Source organism: Falco punctatus (genome assembly GCF_963210335.1).
Source record: "Falco punctatus genome assembly, chromosome: 6".
NCBI classification, from domain to species: Eukaryota; Metazoa; Chordata; class Aves; order Falconiformes; family Falconidae; genus Falco; species Falco punctatus.
The window spans coordinates 16617342-16635646 of NC_137585.1; the positions used below are offsets into that span (position 1 = coordinate 16617342).

At 44.4% G+C, this 18305-nt stretch overlaps 1 protein-coding gene across 6 annotated transcripts in view; it reads right to left on the reverse strand.

Annotated features, from left to right (window-relative positions):
- The window catches only part of PPFIBP1 (PPFIA binding protein 1), a 119537-nt gene that overhangs the window by 37262 nt on the left and 63970 nt on the right, over positions 1 to 18305 (reverse strand). For all 6 annotated transcript variants that reach the window (XM_080392866.1, XM_080392869.1, XM_080392868.1 and 3 more), the window contains 5 exons: positions 18144 to 18305; positions 15901 to 16106; positions 5192 to 5278; positions 3867 to 3980; positions 3178 to 3309 (listed from right to left, as the gene is read on the reverse strand). In XM_080392866.1, coding sequence (XP_080248992.1) covers positions 3178 to 3309; positions 3867 to 3980; positions 5192 to 5278; positions 15901 to 16106; positions 18144 to 18207 — 603 coding nt within the window. In that variant the 5' untranslated portion in view covers positions 18208 to 18305. The remainder of the gene's footprint in view (positions 1 to 3177; positions 3310 to 3866; positions 3981 to 5191; positions 5279 to 15900; positions 16107 to 18143) is intronic.

Genomic DNA, 18305 nt, shown 5'->3' on the forward strand with positions numbered 1-18305 from the left:
AGCTACAGGGGTCAGTGGCTTCGTTACTGGCACTGGAAACAAAAACATTGTTCTACACCACTCAGAAATTCATCTGCACAAAGGAGACTGGTGGTGTTTAAAATATGAAGAATTTCCCACGAGTGAGCCAGTTTACCCTCTGGCTGCTGCTTCAAAGACCGTGTCTGGTTATGGACTCCTCCCTAAATAAACTCCCTTGTACGATACTTTCTTACATAAACTCAGCCCAAGTCAGACCACCCGTGCTCCTTAAGGAAAATAATAATGGTGTCTGCTAAGAAAGTGGAAAGACTGGAATGATTTAAAGAACAGAACAATTATAAATCTCTATTACGTATACAATTAGCTTTGAAAAAGCTGTGTATTTGTGAACATCTAGAGAGTAAAGTCCTAGAGTACAAAGGAAAACGCTTACAGATACAGTGAAGCATCTGTTTAGAGAAAGAACAGTGAATATGAAAAACCTACCAAGCTGGAATGGGCAGTTGCAATGACAGACATAAGTAATAGCTGGATAATATGAAGGATTTAATCTGAATGGTAATTCTGTAGGAGACAGCAGCTCCACAGAAGCTGTTGTAAGACATCAATGTTTTGTTTTTCCTTTTCACTTCCATTTCCCTAAATAAAAACAGAAGCAATATTCATAGGGTTTTTTTCCCAGTTTGGGTATGAATTCTTTTCCATTCTGAACACTGTATGTAAACGCCATAATGTGGTTTATGGTAGAATATTTTAAATATTAATTTAAATACTCAGATCTGCTGAAATAATTGATCATCTACTACTTTAAACAGGAATATAATTAGATTAACACTGAATAAAATACTGCGTACTTCTGAGTAAGTACTGCCTCCAAAATACCTGTTGAGAGATTTTGCATGGCTGAGACCCTTATAACTAATTAGCCATTCATTTTTCCACTGAACAAAATGCAAATTAAGACATATTATCCCTTTCAGTGTCTAAGCCTAAGCCTTTTTACAGGTATAAAGTGTTGAAACAAAGAAGAAACAACGTAATAATTTCTATCACACTAAACTACCTCATTCTGGTTTTCAAAGGGAGGGAGGAACATTTTAGTAATAGTTCATTACTTCTGGCATAAATATCCAGGATAAAAATCTATATAGCCCCTAATTATAGTAATTACCTTTTAGACATTAAAATTACCTTATTTTTATCAAAGACATTAGGCTTATTTCTAGGTATTTCAAAGAGAAAGGTCTTCACAGCGGCCACGGAGGTTAGCCTCTTGCACAGAGCCTCCCGTGTCGCAGGGCATGCTGCGGTCCCACACTCTAACCACTTCTCTGGGAACAGAGGTAGCTCCACGTACGCCTTCTTGGTGTGCTGAGTTGTGCTATTAAGTTATGGAGAAACTGCAGTTTAGGGGGCAACAAAGGAAGGGGGAGTACAGGCAAGCTCAGCAATGAATCATATTCAATAAAAATAAGGATAGAAAGAGAGGAAGCAAATCACTGAAAGCCCAATCACTTTTGTTACCTGTTTTGGACAGCACAAGAAACCACAGGGTGTTTACAAACGGAGATGCAGTGGAATCCACTTCTGAAAGCACCTGGTCACTGCAGTCACCTGGACCAAACTGCCTCCCCAAAGCCATTTACTGCTGTTGACTAATTTATCTATCATTTGGGCTGCTTATGACAGCTGCCAGTATACAGGTGAAGAGAGTTACTTGTTGTATGCTATAACTCATGAAAGAGCCAAGCACTGTGTGAGCAGAGAGACCTCATGGGAGCTGTGAAAGCAGCCAGCTCTTAAACACACCTCCTACGGATGCAGAAGACCTTCAACGATTCCCTCCACCTTTCCCCCCACCAATTTCTCCAGCACTGCCATGCACAGTACTTGCCTGGACTGCCAAATCAACTGCTTTTAAGGCAATGCTGTGATACTTCACATAACACCTGGTATCAAACTAGAGGAAAAGGTAACAGGAGGCAACGTGAATACAACCCACAGCTTAGCAACACCCAGATGTGCTACACTGCAGGAAAGGACACTGCCACCACTAAGTAAACAATTACCACCTTTCAAATCCGAACATGATTCGAGTCATTGTTTTTCAACCAGTGGACTTCTCTGGGTCTGCAGATTAATACAGACAGGTCCAAAGAGAGTAATTCAAAAGCAAGTCTAACTTTTGCTCTTATGCTTGCAACACAAGTGAGGAATGACACTTCACTGGAAAACACATAGGAAACTGGAAGGGAGTTGGTAAACCACTGACTAAAGTGGAAAGGACAGATTTTGTCTCCTGTGATGGCATTATGGCTTCTTTCCTTCCAGAAATGAATGACATCTGCACCGTGCACAATATGAACATCTGACATTTCAGCTCATTTATGAACCCAAAGTTGGAAATTTTGTTCTGCTTCCTAGGCAGACTCCAAAGTATTTCTGATATGGGGTATGTCACTCTGGCAGCAAAGCTCACTCTGATTCTTGGAGTTTCCTGGAAAAAAAAAACGGCTTTGCCCACTTGCTCCAAGGCTTTCTGGCTTCAAACGTGAGCAAGGTTCAGATACACAGATCAGCGGTGCACAGTGGGCAAATGCCCGAGGAGAGCACGGCCAGAGGATGGCCGCTCTGCCTGGCACTGCCTGGCACCGCACACCACTGGGCTTGAGGCCAGGCTGAGATGAGTAACCGCTGGCCTCGCGGTCCTGGGCTTCTGTCAGGCTGGGGTTTGAAGTAAGGCTTCAGAATGCCCTCACACAGAGTCATGTCATTCCCTCCGTAACTGAAATCAAAAGTTGTGTCTTCTAGTGTGTTGTGCCTTTGCACGTGCATGCTTTTTGCACTTGCAATGGGCTTAAGTGTTTGCCTCAGACATGCTTTTACTAAGAAGATGACATTCAATTTGGGGCAGGAGCGTGCAGTATGTCCATGATCTTATTTAAATCCATCCTAAATGCCATTCCTCCTGAGATCTGATGGCAAGAACCAAAAACTGGTTTTGACAAACTCTTTCTAAACCAGAGTTTACCAAAAAGCACACTTTTCATTTTAAGAGATAAATCTTTAAACCTTAAAGACTACTTCTGTTCTTGCCTTGCAAAAAAAGTAAAAAAAAAAAAAAATCCAGGAAGTTTTCAGGTAATGTGAAGCCACATGTAATTTTCACAATTTATTCAGTTGGGTTTTACTCACCTCTGCGTCTCTGAATCTGTCCTCACAGTCCAATCTATCCTTCTCTACAGATGTAAGCTTTAACTTCAGAGTGGAAATCTCTGCCATAAGATCCAGCTTCTGAGTTTCGAGGGATGTTCTGCTTAAAAGCTCCTGATTCAAGACAAAGAGGAAGAGAACAGAATTATTCATCCAAGGGGAAGAAATAAGCAATTTATTTCTACAGCTAAAGGCCTCTTTCATGGGGAAAAGTATCACCCTCTTCCTTGGCACTATCTGAAGCCCTGGGACACAGCCACTACCCATCTGACAGACTCCAGGCACCTAGGATGCATCTGAGATCACAGGGGCACTATCATGGGTTGGCTGACAGGACAAGAAAAAAGCTTGTCTGTCATCACAGTTGCCCTGGGCAGCAAGGAGCTTTGAGGGCAATGCACCCATCCTGCCAAAGGCTTTAATCCAAGTCTCTTTGAAGTTCAGCAAGGAAAGGCTCAAAGAAGAGCAGAACTGGATTCCTACAGTGTAAAGCAGCACTGACATTGCTAAGCACAAAGACTTTAAAGCAAATATGGTAGAAAATTATCACTCAGTTAAGAGACATCAAGAGATGCAACACCTTGAAGTGCACTGCTCTCACCAAAGCAAAATGCAGTTCATTAAGACAGAACAAAGACAGACAGAAAGACAGACATGGGGCTGTGAAATACCTGCTGCAGCATTTCTTCCGTGGCATTCAGCTTCTCCCTGTGCTCTTCTAGACAAAACTCCAGATCCCGAATCTTTTCTCCTTGGGCCTCCACCTGGTCTGTAAGCACACTTACCTGCACAGCAGAGAAAAAGGGATGCACATCTGGTACCTTGCACCCACGCCATATGCGTCCCCTGAAGAACTGTATGAGTAACAGTGCTGGATGGGCCAAAGACTAAATGGGACAATGGGGGGCGGAGGAGCAGCAGAGCTCTGCAGTGGGTACAACACATGGCAAAGCCAACAAGAAAGGAGGGAAAGCTTTCCCCTCACACTTACTGGGATTATAGCCAGAGTTCTAGTGGATGCATTGCAGTTCTGCATTTCCCCTCCTCACTTGTCCTGGAAGTTTTCACAAGGGGCAGCTTGTGACTTTGCTGTGACAATGCATTAACTAAACGCCACTAGCTCTTACCTTAACAACCAAATAGCTAAACCTCAGTGCATGTAATTTATTCTCCTTTCCAAGTGACTGCACACAGTGTGCCATAGCATACAGCTTCTCCTTTTCAGAACAATAAAAGCAAAGGAGTTTAAAACACACAGACTGAGGCTAGGCAAGACTGAGACAAAACTTTCGAGACTGCGAACCCAATCCAATTTTGCCTTTTCTGAATGAAGTTTTTCTTTTAAACAGGCTTTTTTGAGGAAATCTGCGGTACTGCTGGCAATGAGGGCAAGCTGCTTAGAGCAGTGCTTGGCACTGTCACAGCTCCTGGACCAGGTCCGCATCAGGGGATGGCAGGACACCCGTGTGGACCAAAGGGTACTTGGACCAGGCAGTCCCGACTCCAACGGCAAGAGTAAGCCAGCAGGCAAGAGCACTCGGGGCTGACCCAGTCCAGCCCAGCCCAGCAGCAGGTGAACAGGACCTCTGGGCAGCTGCTTGTCTTCTCCCACCTGTTGGCGAGTCCCGCAGCTTTTGTCACCTTTCACAAGGACAGGGCACGTGTCACCTGATGCAGACAGCATGTGAATGGTCATGGGAAATGGTGATCTTAAGGATAAACATGGGTGTAAGAAGGTGGTTGCTCTGTGAACCTGCTCAGCTAATAAGATTCAAAAAGAGATCAGATACGCAGAAAGGCAGGCCTGCAGATTTTTTCCTGCAATCTAAATTCACACCTATCCTTACTCTGGGTTAACTCGCAGGTATCAGCAAGGCTTCTGAACTCTGTCCAAAACGACACAACTGCAAACAAATTCTCAGAGATTTTATCACGTACCATCAAAAAGTCTTATGAACGCCAAGTGCAGAAAAAATTAAATTAGGTGGCTACTTACTTGCAGAACAAGAGATTCCTTATCATTTTCCAGACGAGCCAGCCTTTCTTGATACACATCTCCATTCCCAGATAGGTGTCCATTAGTCTGAAAGACAGCAAATACTGCATAGCCAGCTATCGTACCACGTCATTCAACAGTATCAACACACTTAAGCAATATTTTTAGTCTGCACAGTTCAGGAACAGATTTAAAGTATTCTCCAGCCCCCAAAGGGTTACAAGTCAAATAAAACTATCAACAAAGGATACAAGACCACCATTCAGGACAAGAATTGTTCAGGGGCTTAAAGATGAGAAAGGAAGAACCTTCTGGTGACCTAATTCTGCAAAATTCACTTACTGTGCATTCAGCATTTTGTTAACAAAATTTGTGCTCAATGATGTACTATGCTAAGCCACATTTGCAAAGAGACAAATACCCTAAGACATTCAGCAAGTGGAAAAAAAAAATCAACGCACAATCTACAAAATGTGCATTATGCTTCTTGCAAGTCAAACAATTTTTTCTAAAACACACAGTAAGAGACATCCTTTTGCATTAGGCACATTATACTGGGTATGGTTGAACGTCTGCACTCTAAACGCATCTCTTTGTAAAGCTGCCTGGGGCTAAACAGAAACAAGAATACATGTTAATGCTATCAGAGAGTTCAGAGGAATCAGCAACTTTTTTTCTTCATAATAACTTCAATGCTCTTGAGCAGTGAGGAGGATTTTACTGTAGCCATATTCAAAGCTGTCCCAAAGCACTTTGTGATGGACACCACAATCAGATCTCAGCTCAGAAAAGAAAATTCTTGTTCCCATCATTGCATAAATTGCTTCGAGGAGTCCGAGAAGCTGCTCTGAAATCCAGCGTGCTCAGCAAAGACTCTCACTGATGCTGAGGGGCCTTGATTTCCTTCTGAATATGTGATGAAAAGGATCCTCATGCCCTGCTGAGTCTGCAGCACAACCCTGCCTTGAGAGGCCACCACCACTTAGGAGCTGCAAGCCTTGTGTTCCTGCTTTGAATCTTCCTTTCAAGCAGCTCACCTCCCCTGATTGCAGAGGATGCCTGAGGAACCCTGCTCACTACAACTCCTTTCGTAAGTTACATGTCTGACCTTGGGTGGTGGGAGAAACTGCCTCATTTGAAACTGAAAGAATGAAACTCCCACCAGCACCACTTCAGGATTACACATAAAGCAAATGGGAGGGGGTACAAAGTGTCTGACGTCAGCTTACACTCTCAAGAAATCTGGCTGCATCCTGGCAGTTTTAGGTCAGTGTACAGTAGCAAATGTGTCTCCCAAACACACGTGTAACTTTTACAAGATGACCACAATATCTCCCCTGAAATCACTAGACCTACAGCAGAATAAGAAAGGATGCTCTCTAGTAATTTGTACCAATACCTCATATCATAACGATACCCTGTACCTGAACTATTTAGCAGTAAATTACTAGGTGTTCTGACCATCCAGACACTAAGCGCCAAGGCAGATTTATTTGAAACTTCTGAGTTTGCCCTGTTTTTCCCCAACCTCTATCAGAATTTAGCTCATGCAACAGGATTCCATTCAAGATCAGTGAGATCTTCAGTTCTATAGCACTTTAATTTAGGTGAAAGAAGTCAAAGAGCTTCCAAAATGAACTTGTTAGCTGCTCAACTAGCAGATTATGCTTTAAATTTTGTAACCTGACTTGTACGTAAAACAAAAACCCTAGGTTTTTGCATACTTTTGCTATTCTGTAGCTCCCTTCTCATTCAAAGTCACCCACTACATCTCAGGCACTTACTCAGGATCTGTAAGAACAGCATCTGTATTTAATATACAACACATTCATCAATCCAGTGTGTGTGTCTGATGTAGGAAAGCGATATTCATCCCTCATTACAAGCGGGCAGGTGCGGTGCAAAGATATCCCTCCGTTCTGCTGGGGCTAACATGAAAGCCCTTCTCAAAGCACAGACTCAGCTCCCTGCCTCCCAGCCACATCAGTGCCCTAACCACTGAACCTCCTGATACCTCTAGTCAGTGCAGCCAGACACAAATTAACTAAAACCAAAGACTGCGTGAAGAGAAATATGGGGAGGTAATTTATGATGCTGTGAAAACTGACAAGGTGTTAAAATAGAACATTAGTCATTGTGCATAGCATCTTGCCAAGACACCTTTGTTGTTAAACTCCGTTCACATTTCTCAAAAAAAAATATTCCTGTTTTTCTCAGCACAACATACTTGGCTTTAAAACAGCATTTAGAGAGAGCTCAGGCTGCAGCTTCACATTGCCGTAAGAAAGAGGGAGGAGGTGGTAGGAACCCCAAACAGGACTGGAGTAAAGGTTGCTCTCCCACAAAACCAAAGATGTTTTTGCTGGCTGTTGCCAGAAATATTCTGTAATATCTGCAGAGGAACAGACCTTTGCATACAAACCAACAGCAGTGTGCTTCTTGCCTGAAATGATGTAACTTCTGTGTAATACCTGGGACTAACTCTTCATTTTAGGTATGAAAAGGCAAGAAAGTCACTGACTTCAGTTTCAGTGGGGAACAAGATGAGAGTTGGAGAAAGAATGGCACAGAAAGGCTATGGCACCTATCTCACAGAGCAGCAGCTCCAGCACCTCCTATGGTGGTGCAGAGATCAGAGACCTGCAGGCAACAGCCACACGATACCTTCCCACATCTCTCTGCTCTGTCTTCAAAGGTAAAAAAGTTGATAGCTGGCAGGATTTTCTTCCCAGAGAGACGAGGAAGGAAGAGAGCAGATGAAATACACGAAGAACAGAGCAATGATAGCAGTGGGCAGGACTGAAGAGAAATGGAGAGGAAAGATGCCCAAACACTGGATATGGGAACGAGAGCACCAGGAGATGGGGTGGAGGGAACCCTAACAGGGAGGAACGGGCTGCAGGGAGGTCTGTAAGATGCCAGGAAACCTGGTGTGTGCAAAACCTGAGCAAGCAACACTCAATGCATCCTTCAGGAGCAGTTTCTCTCCACCTGGGTACCTGCAACCTCCCTGGGACTGAGCCTGGCAACTATGCATCCTGCAGAGCAATGGCTCCACTTGCGGGGTGGTGGGCGTGCAGGGAGGAGAAAAAGAAAGCAAATATTTAACAACAACTGCAAGCATATTTGGGGCAGTTGGTAGTTCTAGATCAAATTTGTATCATCAAAGTCAATACAGGATTAACATAGTTTACTATCTGTGCAAGGCAAGCTTTGCCATTTTCCAAAGAAGGCTCTTTTTCATCAGCAACCTAAAATCTATCTTCAAGTAAGCGGTTAGACTTTGCATGTGTTTTCAATTTAGGGATTAATTGCAAACCGCTGTATTGGAAGAGAGTGCAGATTTACCAATACTGATCTAAAACCAAAAGAACAGTTGTCACGATGCCACGGAGGCTTTGCAGAAGTTTGAGGTTAAGCATTTACTTAAAATGCCTTATAAGATCAGACCCAGTGCGCTTAAAAACTCTGCAAGATCAATCCATGGCTTATCTGTTAAACACGTGTGTAAGCTTTGTCTGCAATCATGTAAGTGTAAAAATCCACACTGCTCTGGAGGGAATTATTCCTGTAATAAATAGATGCATCACCAAACTTCCACAGCTTGCCTGCCCTCAGTCTTTAATCCCTTTTTTTTCAGCAAGTGAGTTAGCATTCCAAACCACAGGGAAGTTTCTAATAGCTGCTGTTTTAAACCTCCTCATAATAATAATGAAAAAAAAATCCGCTTCCTCTCAACTGCTAAATTCTTCTTTCTTTCAAAAAAACCCCTAATTTTTAGCCCTCATTTCCCTTCATTTTCCCATCTGCTTTTGACACAAAATAAGCACAAATCATACTGTTCTTGCTGTAGAGGCAATTCAATTTGTATAGAAGGAGCTGCCACTCCACAGCATTATTTTCTTGTACAGCAGATTGCACGGACTGTTTTGACCACCACAGTCCAGTCAACAGTTGGGCAAATAAGCTGTCCCTGACATCTCTTTCCTGACCATCTGGAGTTAAATTAGAGCTCATCAACATGCTTATGTTGTTCAGATCATTATAATACACATTACCTACGCTTAGTTAAGCACAGCTACCGCTGTTCTGCTTATTCACTCAGTTTTAGAGAGTCCCTTACAAGGGGGCTCCTCCAGCCTCAGCTATCTCAGCGTCACTTGGTGCGCCATGGGCAGAGCCTCCAGATTTTCCAAGCAAAGTATTTGCCACTGTTTCCCCTGTGATACAGAGCCACGGCAGCTTTATCCTCTCTAAGTATCGATTCTGTCCCAAATGATACTAGTCAAATCTGTCTGAACACAATCCGTACCAGTGTTTAACCAGTTTGTGTGGGAGCCCACCGCTGCCCTCCCAAATCAGCATCTCTGCATTTCACGCCTCCCCACTCATCGCTCTGAATATCTGCAGCCTGCTCCACATGCTCAGGCAGCAGGCAGGCAGACCTGCTGCTAAGCTTTTCCTAAAGTTTACAGATTAGTTCCTCCTTACAGAATAAGCAAGGGAAAAAAAGCCAAAAACCCACGCAAACCCCCCTGCATTACATTTTAAAGGCTTCACTACAATAAAAGTGAGTTCCAAAAGAAAACCGGCTTAAGAGAGACCGTCACTCTGAGAAATTTACCTGAAACATTTTTTAAATATAAAGAACACGGCTGTTGAATAGGGAAGATGCAACCATTTCACATTATTCAGTTTCTTCAATAGCAACTCAGCTGCCACCCGATACAGGAGAAAGCTGAAATGCTCATTCCCTACCAGCGCTGCCCAGCTATGGCTCGCCACTCGGGAAAACGCAGGAGCCAGAAGACACACAGACAGCCTTACCTTATTTAGCCAGACGCAGTGTCCGTGAATGTCCCAGCTGTACTCCATGCTGGTCATGACTATCTCCATGCATCCAAGGACGCCACTGACTGCGGCAGGCGGGCGAGGCTGAGCTGCAGCCCCAGCACCACGGGCACCCGCAGCGCCCAGCGGTGCCGTCAGGCTCCTCCGAACCCAGGCGCTGAGGTTAAGTGACAGGTTAAGTGACAGCAGGTTTCCTTGCCTGGCCAAGGAAGGAGGCGAACGTGACAGCAGAGCCGGAGCAGAGCTGGAGTAGAGCCGCGAAGCAGCAGCGCTCCTCAGGCGGAGCAAGCAGCTCCTCTGGGGAATTAACACATCAAAGCCCGGCAAGATCAACCCTTCTTCAACCTAAGCCGGCCGCTGGGATCCCAACACGCAAACCCAGGAGAACGTAGGCAGGTGGTTGCAGAGCTGTGTAAACCCGACCAGGAGCAAGGGCAGCCCCACGCAGGTGGCAGCTGGCCATCTCCACCCTCGCTCCTTGCCGAACAGCACAACCCCCCCTCTGCACCCTCCTGGCCCTGTGGAAATCATCCAACCCATGAGAAAATCATCCAACACACGAGAAAAGAGCGATTCCGATCCCTTCACCTGACTACAAGGTAAACAGGAGGGAATTTTCTTTTCCTGACGGGCTATTAATAAACCTGGAAGAACACATGTAACTCACTTGTAGGCGCCAAGAAAAAGAGGAAGGAAAAGTTGACTCAACTGTCCTAGGTTTCACGAGTGGCTTGTCTCAAGTTTATGTTATATTTTAGAATGACATAAAATGCAGCAGTAACAACCAACTGTCCTCACACTTAAATTCAAATTTACCCAGTAACAGCTGCAGCATAAAAAAATCCTTAGTATTTTTGACCGCAGATCCTAGCTCTGGGAGTCTTGTGATCATCACAGACCCCAAAGCTTTTATTATTAAAAAGAAACATTTACAACTACCCTTGATAGATAAAAATCTCAAAAAGATGAATACTAAATAACCCAGAAGAAAAGAGCATAGCAGAAGAGGAGCAGAAGCTGCCTTTTCTAAGCCAGATTGATGCATTTGGGATTGGGAATGGTGATTTTTGACAGCTCTGCCGTTGGGGCTGCACGGGTTGTTCTTACTGCTGATGAACTCATCCACAATGCATGAAGATGCCATGCCAAGACATGCTATAAATAAGCCCATATTATCTTCCAGTGTTAAAAACACCAGTCTGGATGACCACCTTTAGCAAGAAGCAGGGTCCTGTGCTTCAAGAACTCACAGACAAAAAATATTGCCAGGAGGCAGTTTATGACGACAGGCTGAAATGGTATCACAAGGCTCCTTTCATATTGCAGCCTGAGGAAGCATCTCAAACAGGTGTTTGGTGGTAAACATCTGTGTGCCACACATTACCATAGGACCTTTCAATAGCTAAATTCAACATAAGCAGAAGCTGAGCCGCAGGAATGCGCTGTACGCCCACACTAAGACAATCAAACAACAAACTTTGGTTTGAAGACGAGATTTTTCCATGAATAAGAAATATGAGATGATTTCTGGCTAACCAAACCACTTCCTCCACTTGGGAATCACCCTGTTGGCCAAATAGGCCAGTATCACTCTGTAAGATTACAAGCTATGTTTATCCAGCCAGGAAAATTTCTCTTTGAAATCTAATATTCCCTCATATTAACTCTCATTACTCTCCCAGCCACTCTGGAAGAACTGACTTGTTGAAGAAGTGTCAAAATCTGAGGCTGGTCTGTGAGACAACAGATCTGCTAGTCACAGCAGCAACACTCTAGATTGCACAAGCCACCACGGGTACCACAACTCAAATTAACTACCATCTTCAGGTGAGCTGAAAATGTTCTTCAAGAAACCTCTGGAGGCCATAAAGTTTGGTTTGCTTTAATGATCTTACACTCAACTTCAGAAATTCACTTCTGGAGTGAAAAAAATTTATTTTTTATATATATGTTCATAATCAGAAAGTCACTTCCCAAGCTAAAACCACAGTTGTACTTGCTGTGGATTTTAAAGAAAAAGTATTATCCTGGCTCTTTCATTCCAGGAGCACATCCTTTAAAGAGGAGAAGGCACAAAACAGGACCCACATACATGGTTCAGATCAGGATCCTGGGGAAGCTGGCTCTGAGGTGTGGGAAGGGACTGTCCACCCACTTCTATCCTTCACCCTCCTTTTTAACAAGACACAGTTGGTTTCTTCTTTCTCAGAAGGTTGTTGCATAAGATGTATTTTTTAAAAAAAACACCAAAAAAACACTGTTAAGAAAGATAATAACCAGAAAAGAAAATTTTCTCTTGTTTGCTTCAACTGAAATAAAACTGGAGCAACATTCATGACCGGGAGCAAGGTTCCTAAGAATTATTCTTCAAGAGATGGATCTATCAGCTTCCAGCTGGACACTACAGGGCTGCCTTGGTCTTGCAAAGGCAAGAGTTTCATTTAAAATGGTCTTGTTACTGGGGATGATCCTACACTTCACTCACGTGCTGTCTGTAGTCAAGCCAGGAGCTCCATTTTCACAGAGTACAGCACGTGTTTTATTGAAGCACACATCAGAATACATTAAACATTTCTGTTACTCAGAAGAAATCTGAAAAAACTCCAAAACTTTGGAACAGTTATGATCTGGCTGTGGATTTCAGGTCTGGTCCCCAGTGAAAGCACCCAGACCCAACATGCCTGAGCTTAGAAAAGGCCTCAGTACCTTTCCAGACCTTGCACAAATAACCTTGTTCGTAATTTTAACCACGGACGGCATTCATCTGCCCTCCATGTGCACACGGAGATGTGAGCAGGGTTTCAACAACACAGTTTTGAGTTGTAGATGGACAACTAGTACTGACAAGGTAGAGTTAAACTGACTTAATTGTGCAGCGGAAAGCGGCATGTACAACTTCTTTGAACGTCCCATGGGGACTATCCAATGGACTCTCTTGGAAGAGCTCTGCCAGATGTCCAGGCTCTGTACGTGTGTTCTGGTGTCACGTGACCATCTGGCACCCACCAGTTAAAAAAAATACATCGGTATGAGGTGTTTTAACTTGCTGGCCCTTTTTGAGTGCTTGCATAGACTCCTTTAACACACTGGGAGGAGCAGAGAGGAAGCAATCACTAAGAAGTGGTACAGGGACATGGAGCAGTCAGTTCTGGCACGGCAAAACTGAATGTTCTTCCCCATTTTACAGAAGCAAGCAACTTTGGGAGACTGCTGTCAGGCCCTTTTCCCAACTAGGGCATCAGCGGTTTTCCCTGCAGAGGCCAGTAGAAGATTTTTCTGTTGTGACACACTGTTTGGCAGCAGCAAACACTATTTTTGCTTTCCTCTGAGACAAGAGAGACTTGCTTACAGCTTTGGATGGCATGTCATGCACCAGTTCCAGCAGCTTGGAATAGTCTGGTGGACGCAACTTCTTCATGCACGGAGGAATAAACCAATTTCAAATCAAGGAGGTGCTTCCCTTCCTCTGTAAGGATGGGCATAGCTGCAGAATACCTTCCTGCAAATCATTTGGGCACTTCATGTAACACCTTCCTGCTTAGACAGGGACTGACAACACTGGTGGCACCTGCAAATCCCAAGCTTGTAGCACAGTACAAAGCATAACATTCAGTCTTTCCTGCTATGGTCTTTAAGGGTGCCAGAGAGTACAGCGGAGTAACTGGAGGCAGACCGAGGAGAAGCATAGCTGGAATAGCTATTTTCTGCAATATTCTGTACACACAACCGCTGCACATCTTTTCCAGTGTTCAGGAAGCACTAAGCTGAATGGCACGAGACAGATTAAGCCCATGGCTGCAATGAAAGCCATTACTGTCTGATTGCCACGCAGTGATCCACATCGCACGAGTCTGAAGGACCTCGTTCCAGATCCTAACAGCCAGGCATCCCTAAAATCACACATCTGCCATCACAAAAGGCAATGACCGGCTTTCACCTCATTAATCTCAACAGGCACTGCAGCCTCCAGCCACACTGCTGGGCCCCTTTACTCCAGAGTAACATGCAGTGGATCAGCATCACTAAGCATTGACTGCTGATGTCTATGCACACCATGGGGAGCAGTTAATTTTCCAAGGCTGTTTGTCTGGCATATGAACTTTTTTTTATTTATAAAGGCCATACATGCATGAAACCTGTTATGACCCTCGATTTCTGCTCCACACAGAGCAGAGACTACTTACAGCGATGTTCACTGCTGTACATTATGCAGGAAGGAAATGCTGATGTTAGCAGGAACTCTGCACGTTTTAAAGATCTGATTTGAATGTCACTCCTGTCTCCTCCTGATCTCAGCGCTGGCTTCCATGCTTTGACAGCGGGGGGCACGATCCAAATCCCACTGGCAGCAGTGTGAAAGCTCCCACGTGCTTCATTAAGTTTCAGGCATTTTCAAATGCGTAGTTCAAAGCACAGGAGAAAAAAAGAAAAAAAACTCTCCCTTCCAACCTTCCTGCAAGAGCTTGGGACACCAGCCCATCACGCGAGGCCAGGTGCCTGTCTCTCCCGCAGCACTGCATGCTGCCAGATGGCACATCGGGTCACCTGGCGCCCAGCCTGCGTGACCCAGCTGCCAGTTTGGCACCCACAGTCCTGCACCCGCCGCTCCGGGATGCAACAGAGCGCTAAAATAAATTTGTTTATCAAGATAAAAATGCTTTTTGCAAGATCAGCCGTGGCTCCAAGGTGACCGAACCCTTTCTGAGGGGGTGTGATGCCAGTCCTGGGAAGGGACCAGGCGACAATGGCTGCCTGTCCCAGCAGCAGTAGTGCGTAGGGTGCAACACAGAGCCACCACAGCGGCCCGTCCTGCATCAGACCCGGCCTTCATCAGATCTGCCATCCCCATTTCAGCAGCATGGTGTGAAACCTGGCCAACACCAAGTGTGAGAGACAAACAGGATCTGGACACTGCTGTAAGACTTGGCAAAATACCTGGAAGCGCACACCTGCCGCTGTCATAACAGCCACAGACTGACTTAAAACCTAAAGCATGGCCTCTAGAGTAAGTCTTCACTTCCACTGCTGGAGCTTCCCCAAAACCTGTGCACGATCTGACCCCCAGAACAGAAACCTCGCCACAGACCGCGAGCACAAGGACTCGTCTCTGGCCCTGCTAGGAAGTCACCAGTCACAGGGCACCTGGAGGCAAAACCAGTGGGCCCTTCCAAAATGATGCCGTGTAACTTACCTTCTGATAAGCACAACATTTTATTTCCCAAGGTAGTCTTCAGGTAGCTACCACTCAAATAATATCTGATGATCTGGAAAACCAGGTCTTGGGGAAAGAGCCCTGTCAGGTGTGTTTTGGTGTATTTTTAAAGCAAGGTGACAAAAACTGGCAGATTCACAAACACAGAAAATATAAATTTGGTTTGGTATCCAGATTAAAGGGATGCTGAGCTTGTATCGCTCGCTTCTGTTATAAACCAGGTAAGGAAACTCAGTAACACTGGTCCCTGTAGAAAATACACACTGCCAAAAGTGCTCTTCAGTGAAAAGTTCATACAGAAAACAACTCCTCTCTGCCACCATTTAAGCATCTGATTCCTACAAAAATGTTTTTCTCCAGCCCTCCGAGATAAAAATCCAGTCACCAAAAATTTTTTGCTCCCTAGATTTGAGAGACAATGGTACATCAAAGAAAGCACAGGCCAACGCACCGCACGAGCCATCTGGGCAACAGCTTTTCCAAGGCCCCACAGCAGCATCTCCAACCCAAAACCTCTTCCCTTTGGTTCTTTGAAATCTACTCTAATTGTTTTTAATGTCTGCATAAAGCACAACCCCACTGCCTGAGTCAACCTAGCTAACATAAAAAATGAGCGCCTCATGGGCGAAACAAGGCGAGACCATACCATTTGACTTTGGAGCCATTCGATCAGGGTCTCCGCCGTTGAGTCCGGGACCTGGCAGCGCAGCCCCTCTCTCTCGTCCGCTTCCATCATCTCCAGCAAGCCCCTCAAGTCCTCCACCAGGTGCAGTGCCCGCAGGCCCCCCATGAAGGGAGAGGTGGGGGACTGGCAGTCAAAGATGCCATTGGAGTACTCCAGCGCCTTCGAACCTGGAGGGAGCAAAATTGCATGGCATCAGGCATAAGGCAAGCAGGTCAGACACACAGCAAGGCTCAGAGATGTAAGTGGTGGCATTTGCACTTGGCGGGCATTTATCTGAAACAAACTCGTCGCTAGTGCTCGATTCTGTCCTCACCATGCAGCAATTTGGAGAAGGGCAAGCCCTTGCCGGCATGCTGTGTGGATGGAAGCTCCTGCAGGAAGGAGGTGGGCTGATCTGACAGGGGATGTGTACACCACGGCCGTGCCCACAGGCTCAAGGCAGGGGCTGGGCTCCTGCTCCCCAGGGTGTATCGGAGGCACTAAGTACTGGGGGGGAACAGGCTCTCCTAGCGCTCCGAGTCACCCTGTAGGGACTGCAGGACCCAAGTCAAACAGTGACGGTGTCCAGAGGAAACCATGCTCTGCATTTTACAGGTAGGAATATGTTATGCTGCTCCAAGGCACTGGAATTTTTTAAAAACAATTAAAAATATATAAAGATAAATAAAAAACCCAAATCACTTCTACACAAGAACAAATTTTAAACCCAACAGTTTGATGTGGTAGCCCTGACATCTGCACGTTAATAAAGAGAAAAATCTCCTATCTGCATAAACTCACAGTACATATATTTGACCTACATTAAAAGTTGCTATATCTTAAGTCAGGAAGAAAACTATGAATTCAGGATTAAGGTTGATTTAAGTCAACCTAGCTAATTCCAACTATAATTTCAGCACACTGATTTGTGACCTTAATACTGTAATGCCTCGGGCACAGTGAGACGTGTTCATGACAGAGCATCATTTGTACTGTCAACTTTTGGAAACTACAGTGATATGCCATATATGCACTTCCATGAACTTTCATTCCTCTCATCTGGCAAGCCACAAAAATGCAAGTATTCTGCTAATTCCCTCTGAAAAAAACGAAAGAGAAATAATCCCCACAACAGCACAGGATTGATGTCCCTTTGTTATATTACTTTATATAGGTCTGTCTCAACAAGACACATGGGTAAATGAAGTCTGTGGTGACTTCAACATCTCAACACCACATTTTATTTTTATATTAAACCTCATCCTGCCATAATCAACTTAGGCTCTTGGAAACAGATACACGATTGGATCTAAATACCAGTATCTACTTATGGAAATAACTAAAGGTACAGCTTAGAAGTATTTTTAGAGATCATTATGATCCAACTGAATCCACTTTACATGTGTTCCTGCTATGTGTCCTTAATATCTTTAGAAAAACTGTAGAGAAAATTCATTGTTTGAACAAAGCATCCACCATATGATTATTTTTTTCCCTAAGGGAAATTACTCTAAGAGGAACTATTAAAGACTTTATAACTGTGTTGCTATCCTTGCAGGGTATTTTTTTCGGTTTGTTTGCATAGCTCTGCTGGAATAGGATTAAACTATTAACTTCTTGCTGCTTTGCTCCTCTATGTTGTGTACTTACGCTATTTTATGACTCACTAGACTCAACTTAAAAGCAGAAGCTGTATACTTTGCAATGCCTCTCCTTGTCCACTTACAATTTACAGGTACTTTTACGTTCAAGGCAGGTCCAAACCAAATATTTGGACCCAAAGCATCCCAATTTTGAAAAAAAAGAAGGAAAATTCAGTTTAAGTTTTAGCTCTTCAGATTTGAGAGAAGTTCAGAGTAGCCAGTATTAGGCAAACTTACTCTTCCTGCCTTGCAGCAGCTCTTTAAATACAGTCATCCTGGATTGAAATGTGCCTTGTCCTTGACTTTTATGGTGCTGTGTGCACCAGCTGAACTGCATCACTCAGCCACTTTGAGCAGCATTTTGTTAGAAGACAGAAGAAAAACTACTATCCATTTAGCTGTGTCTTTTTTGTAAAAGTCTGTGCAAACTCTCCACTCCGTTTACTTGTAAATTCTAAGCTATAACAGAAGACACCAAACACAGTTACCAGCACGTTCCCTTCTAAGCCTGAAACTCTGCCCTTCCAGTATGAGAAAGGAGGACCAAAACAGCTAAATGAATAAGCTGCCCTGAGTGCTTACCTGCTATAATGCCATCCATCTGCTCCAGAGCCGCAGCGAGCATGTCACTTGCATCACTCATCATCTTCTCTCTTCTCAGGAACAATCACCAGCTACACCATTAGGAGCAATAAATCACCAGTAGTGTGAGTTGGATCCAGAGCCTCGAGTCTGCAATTTAAC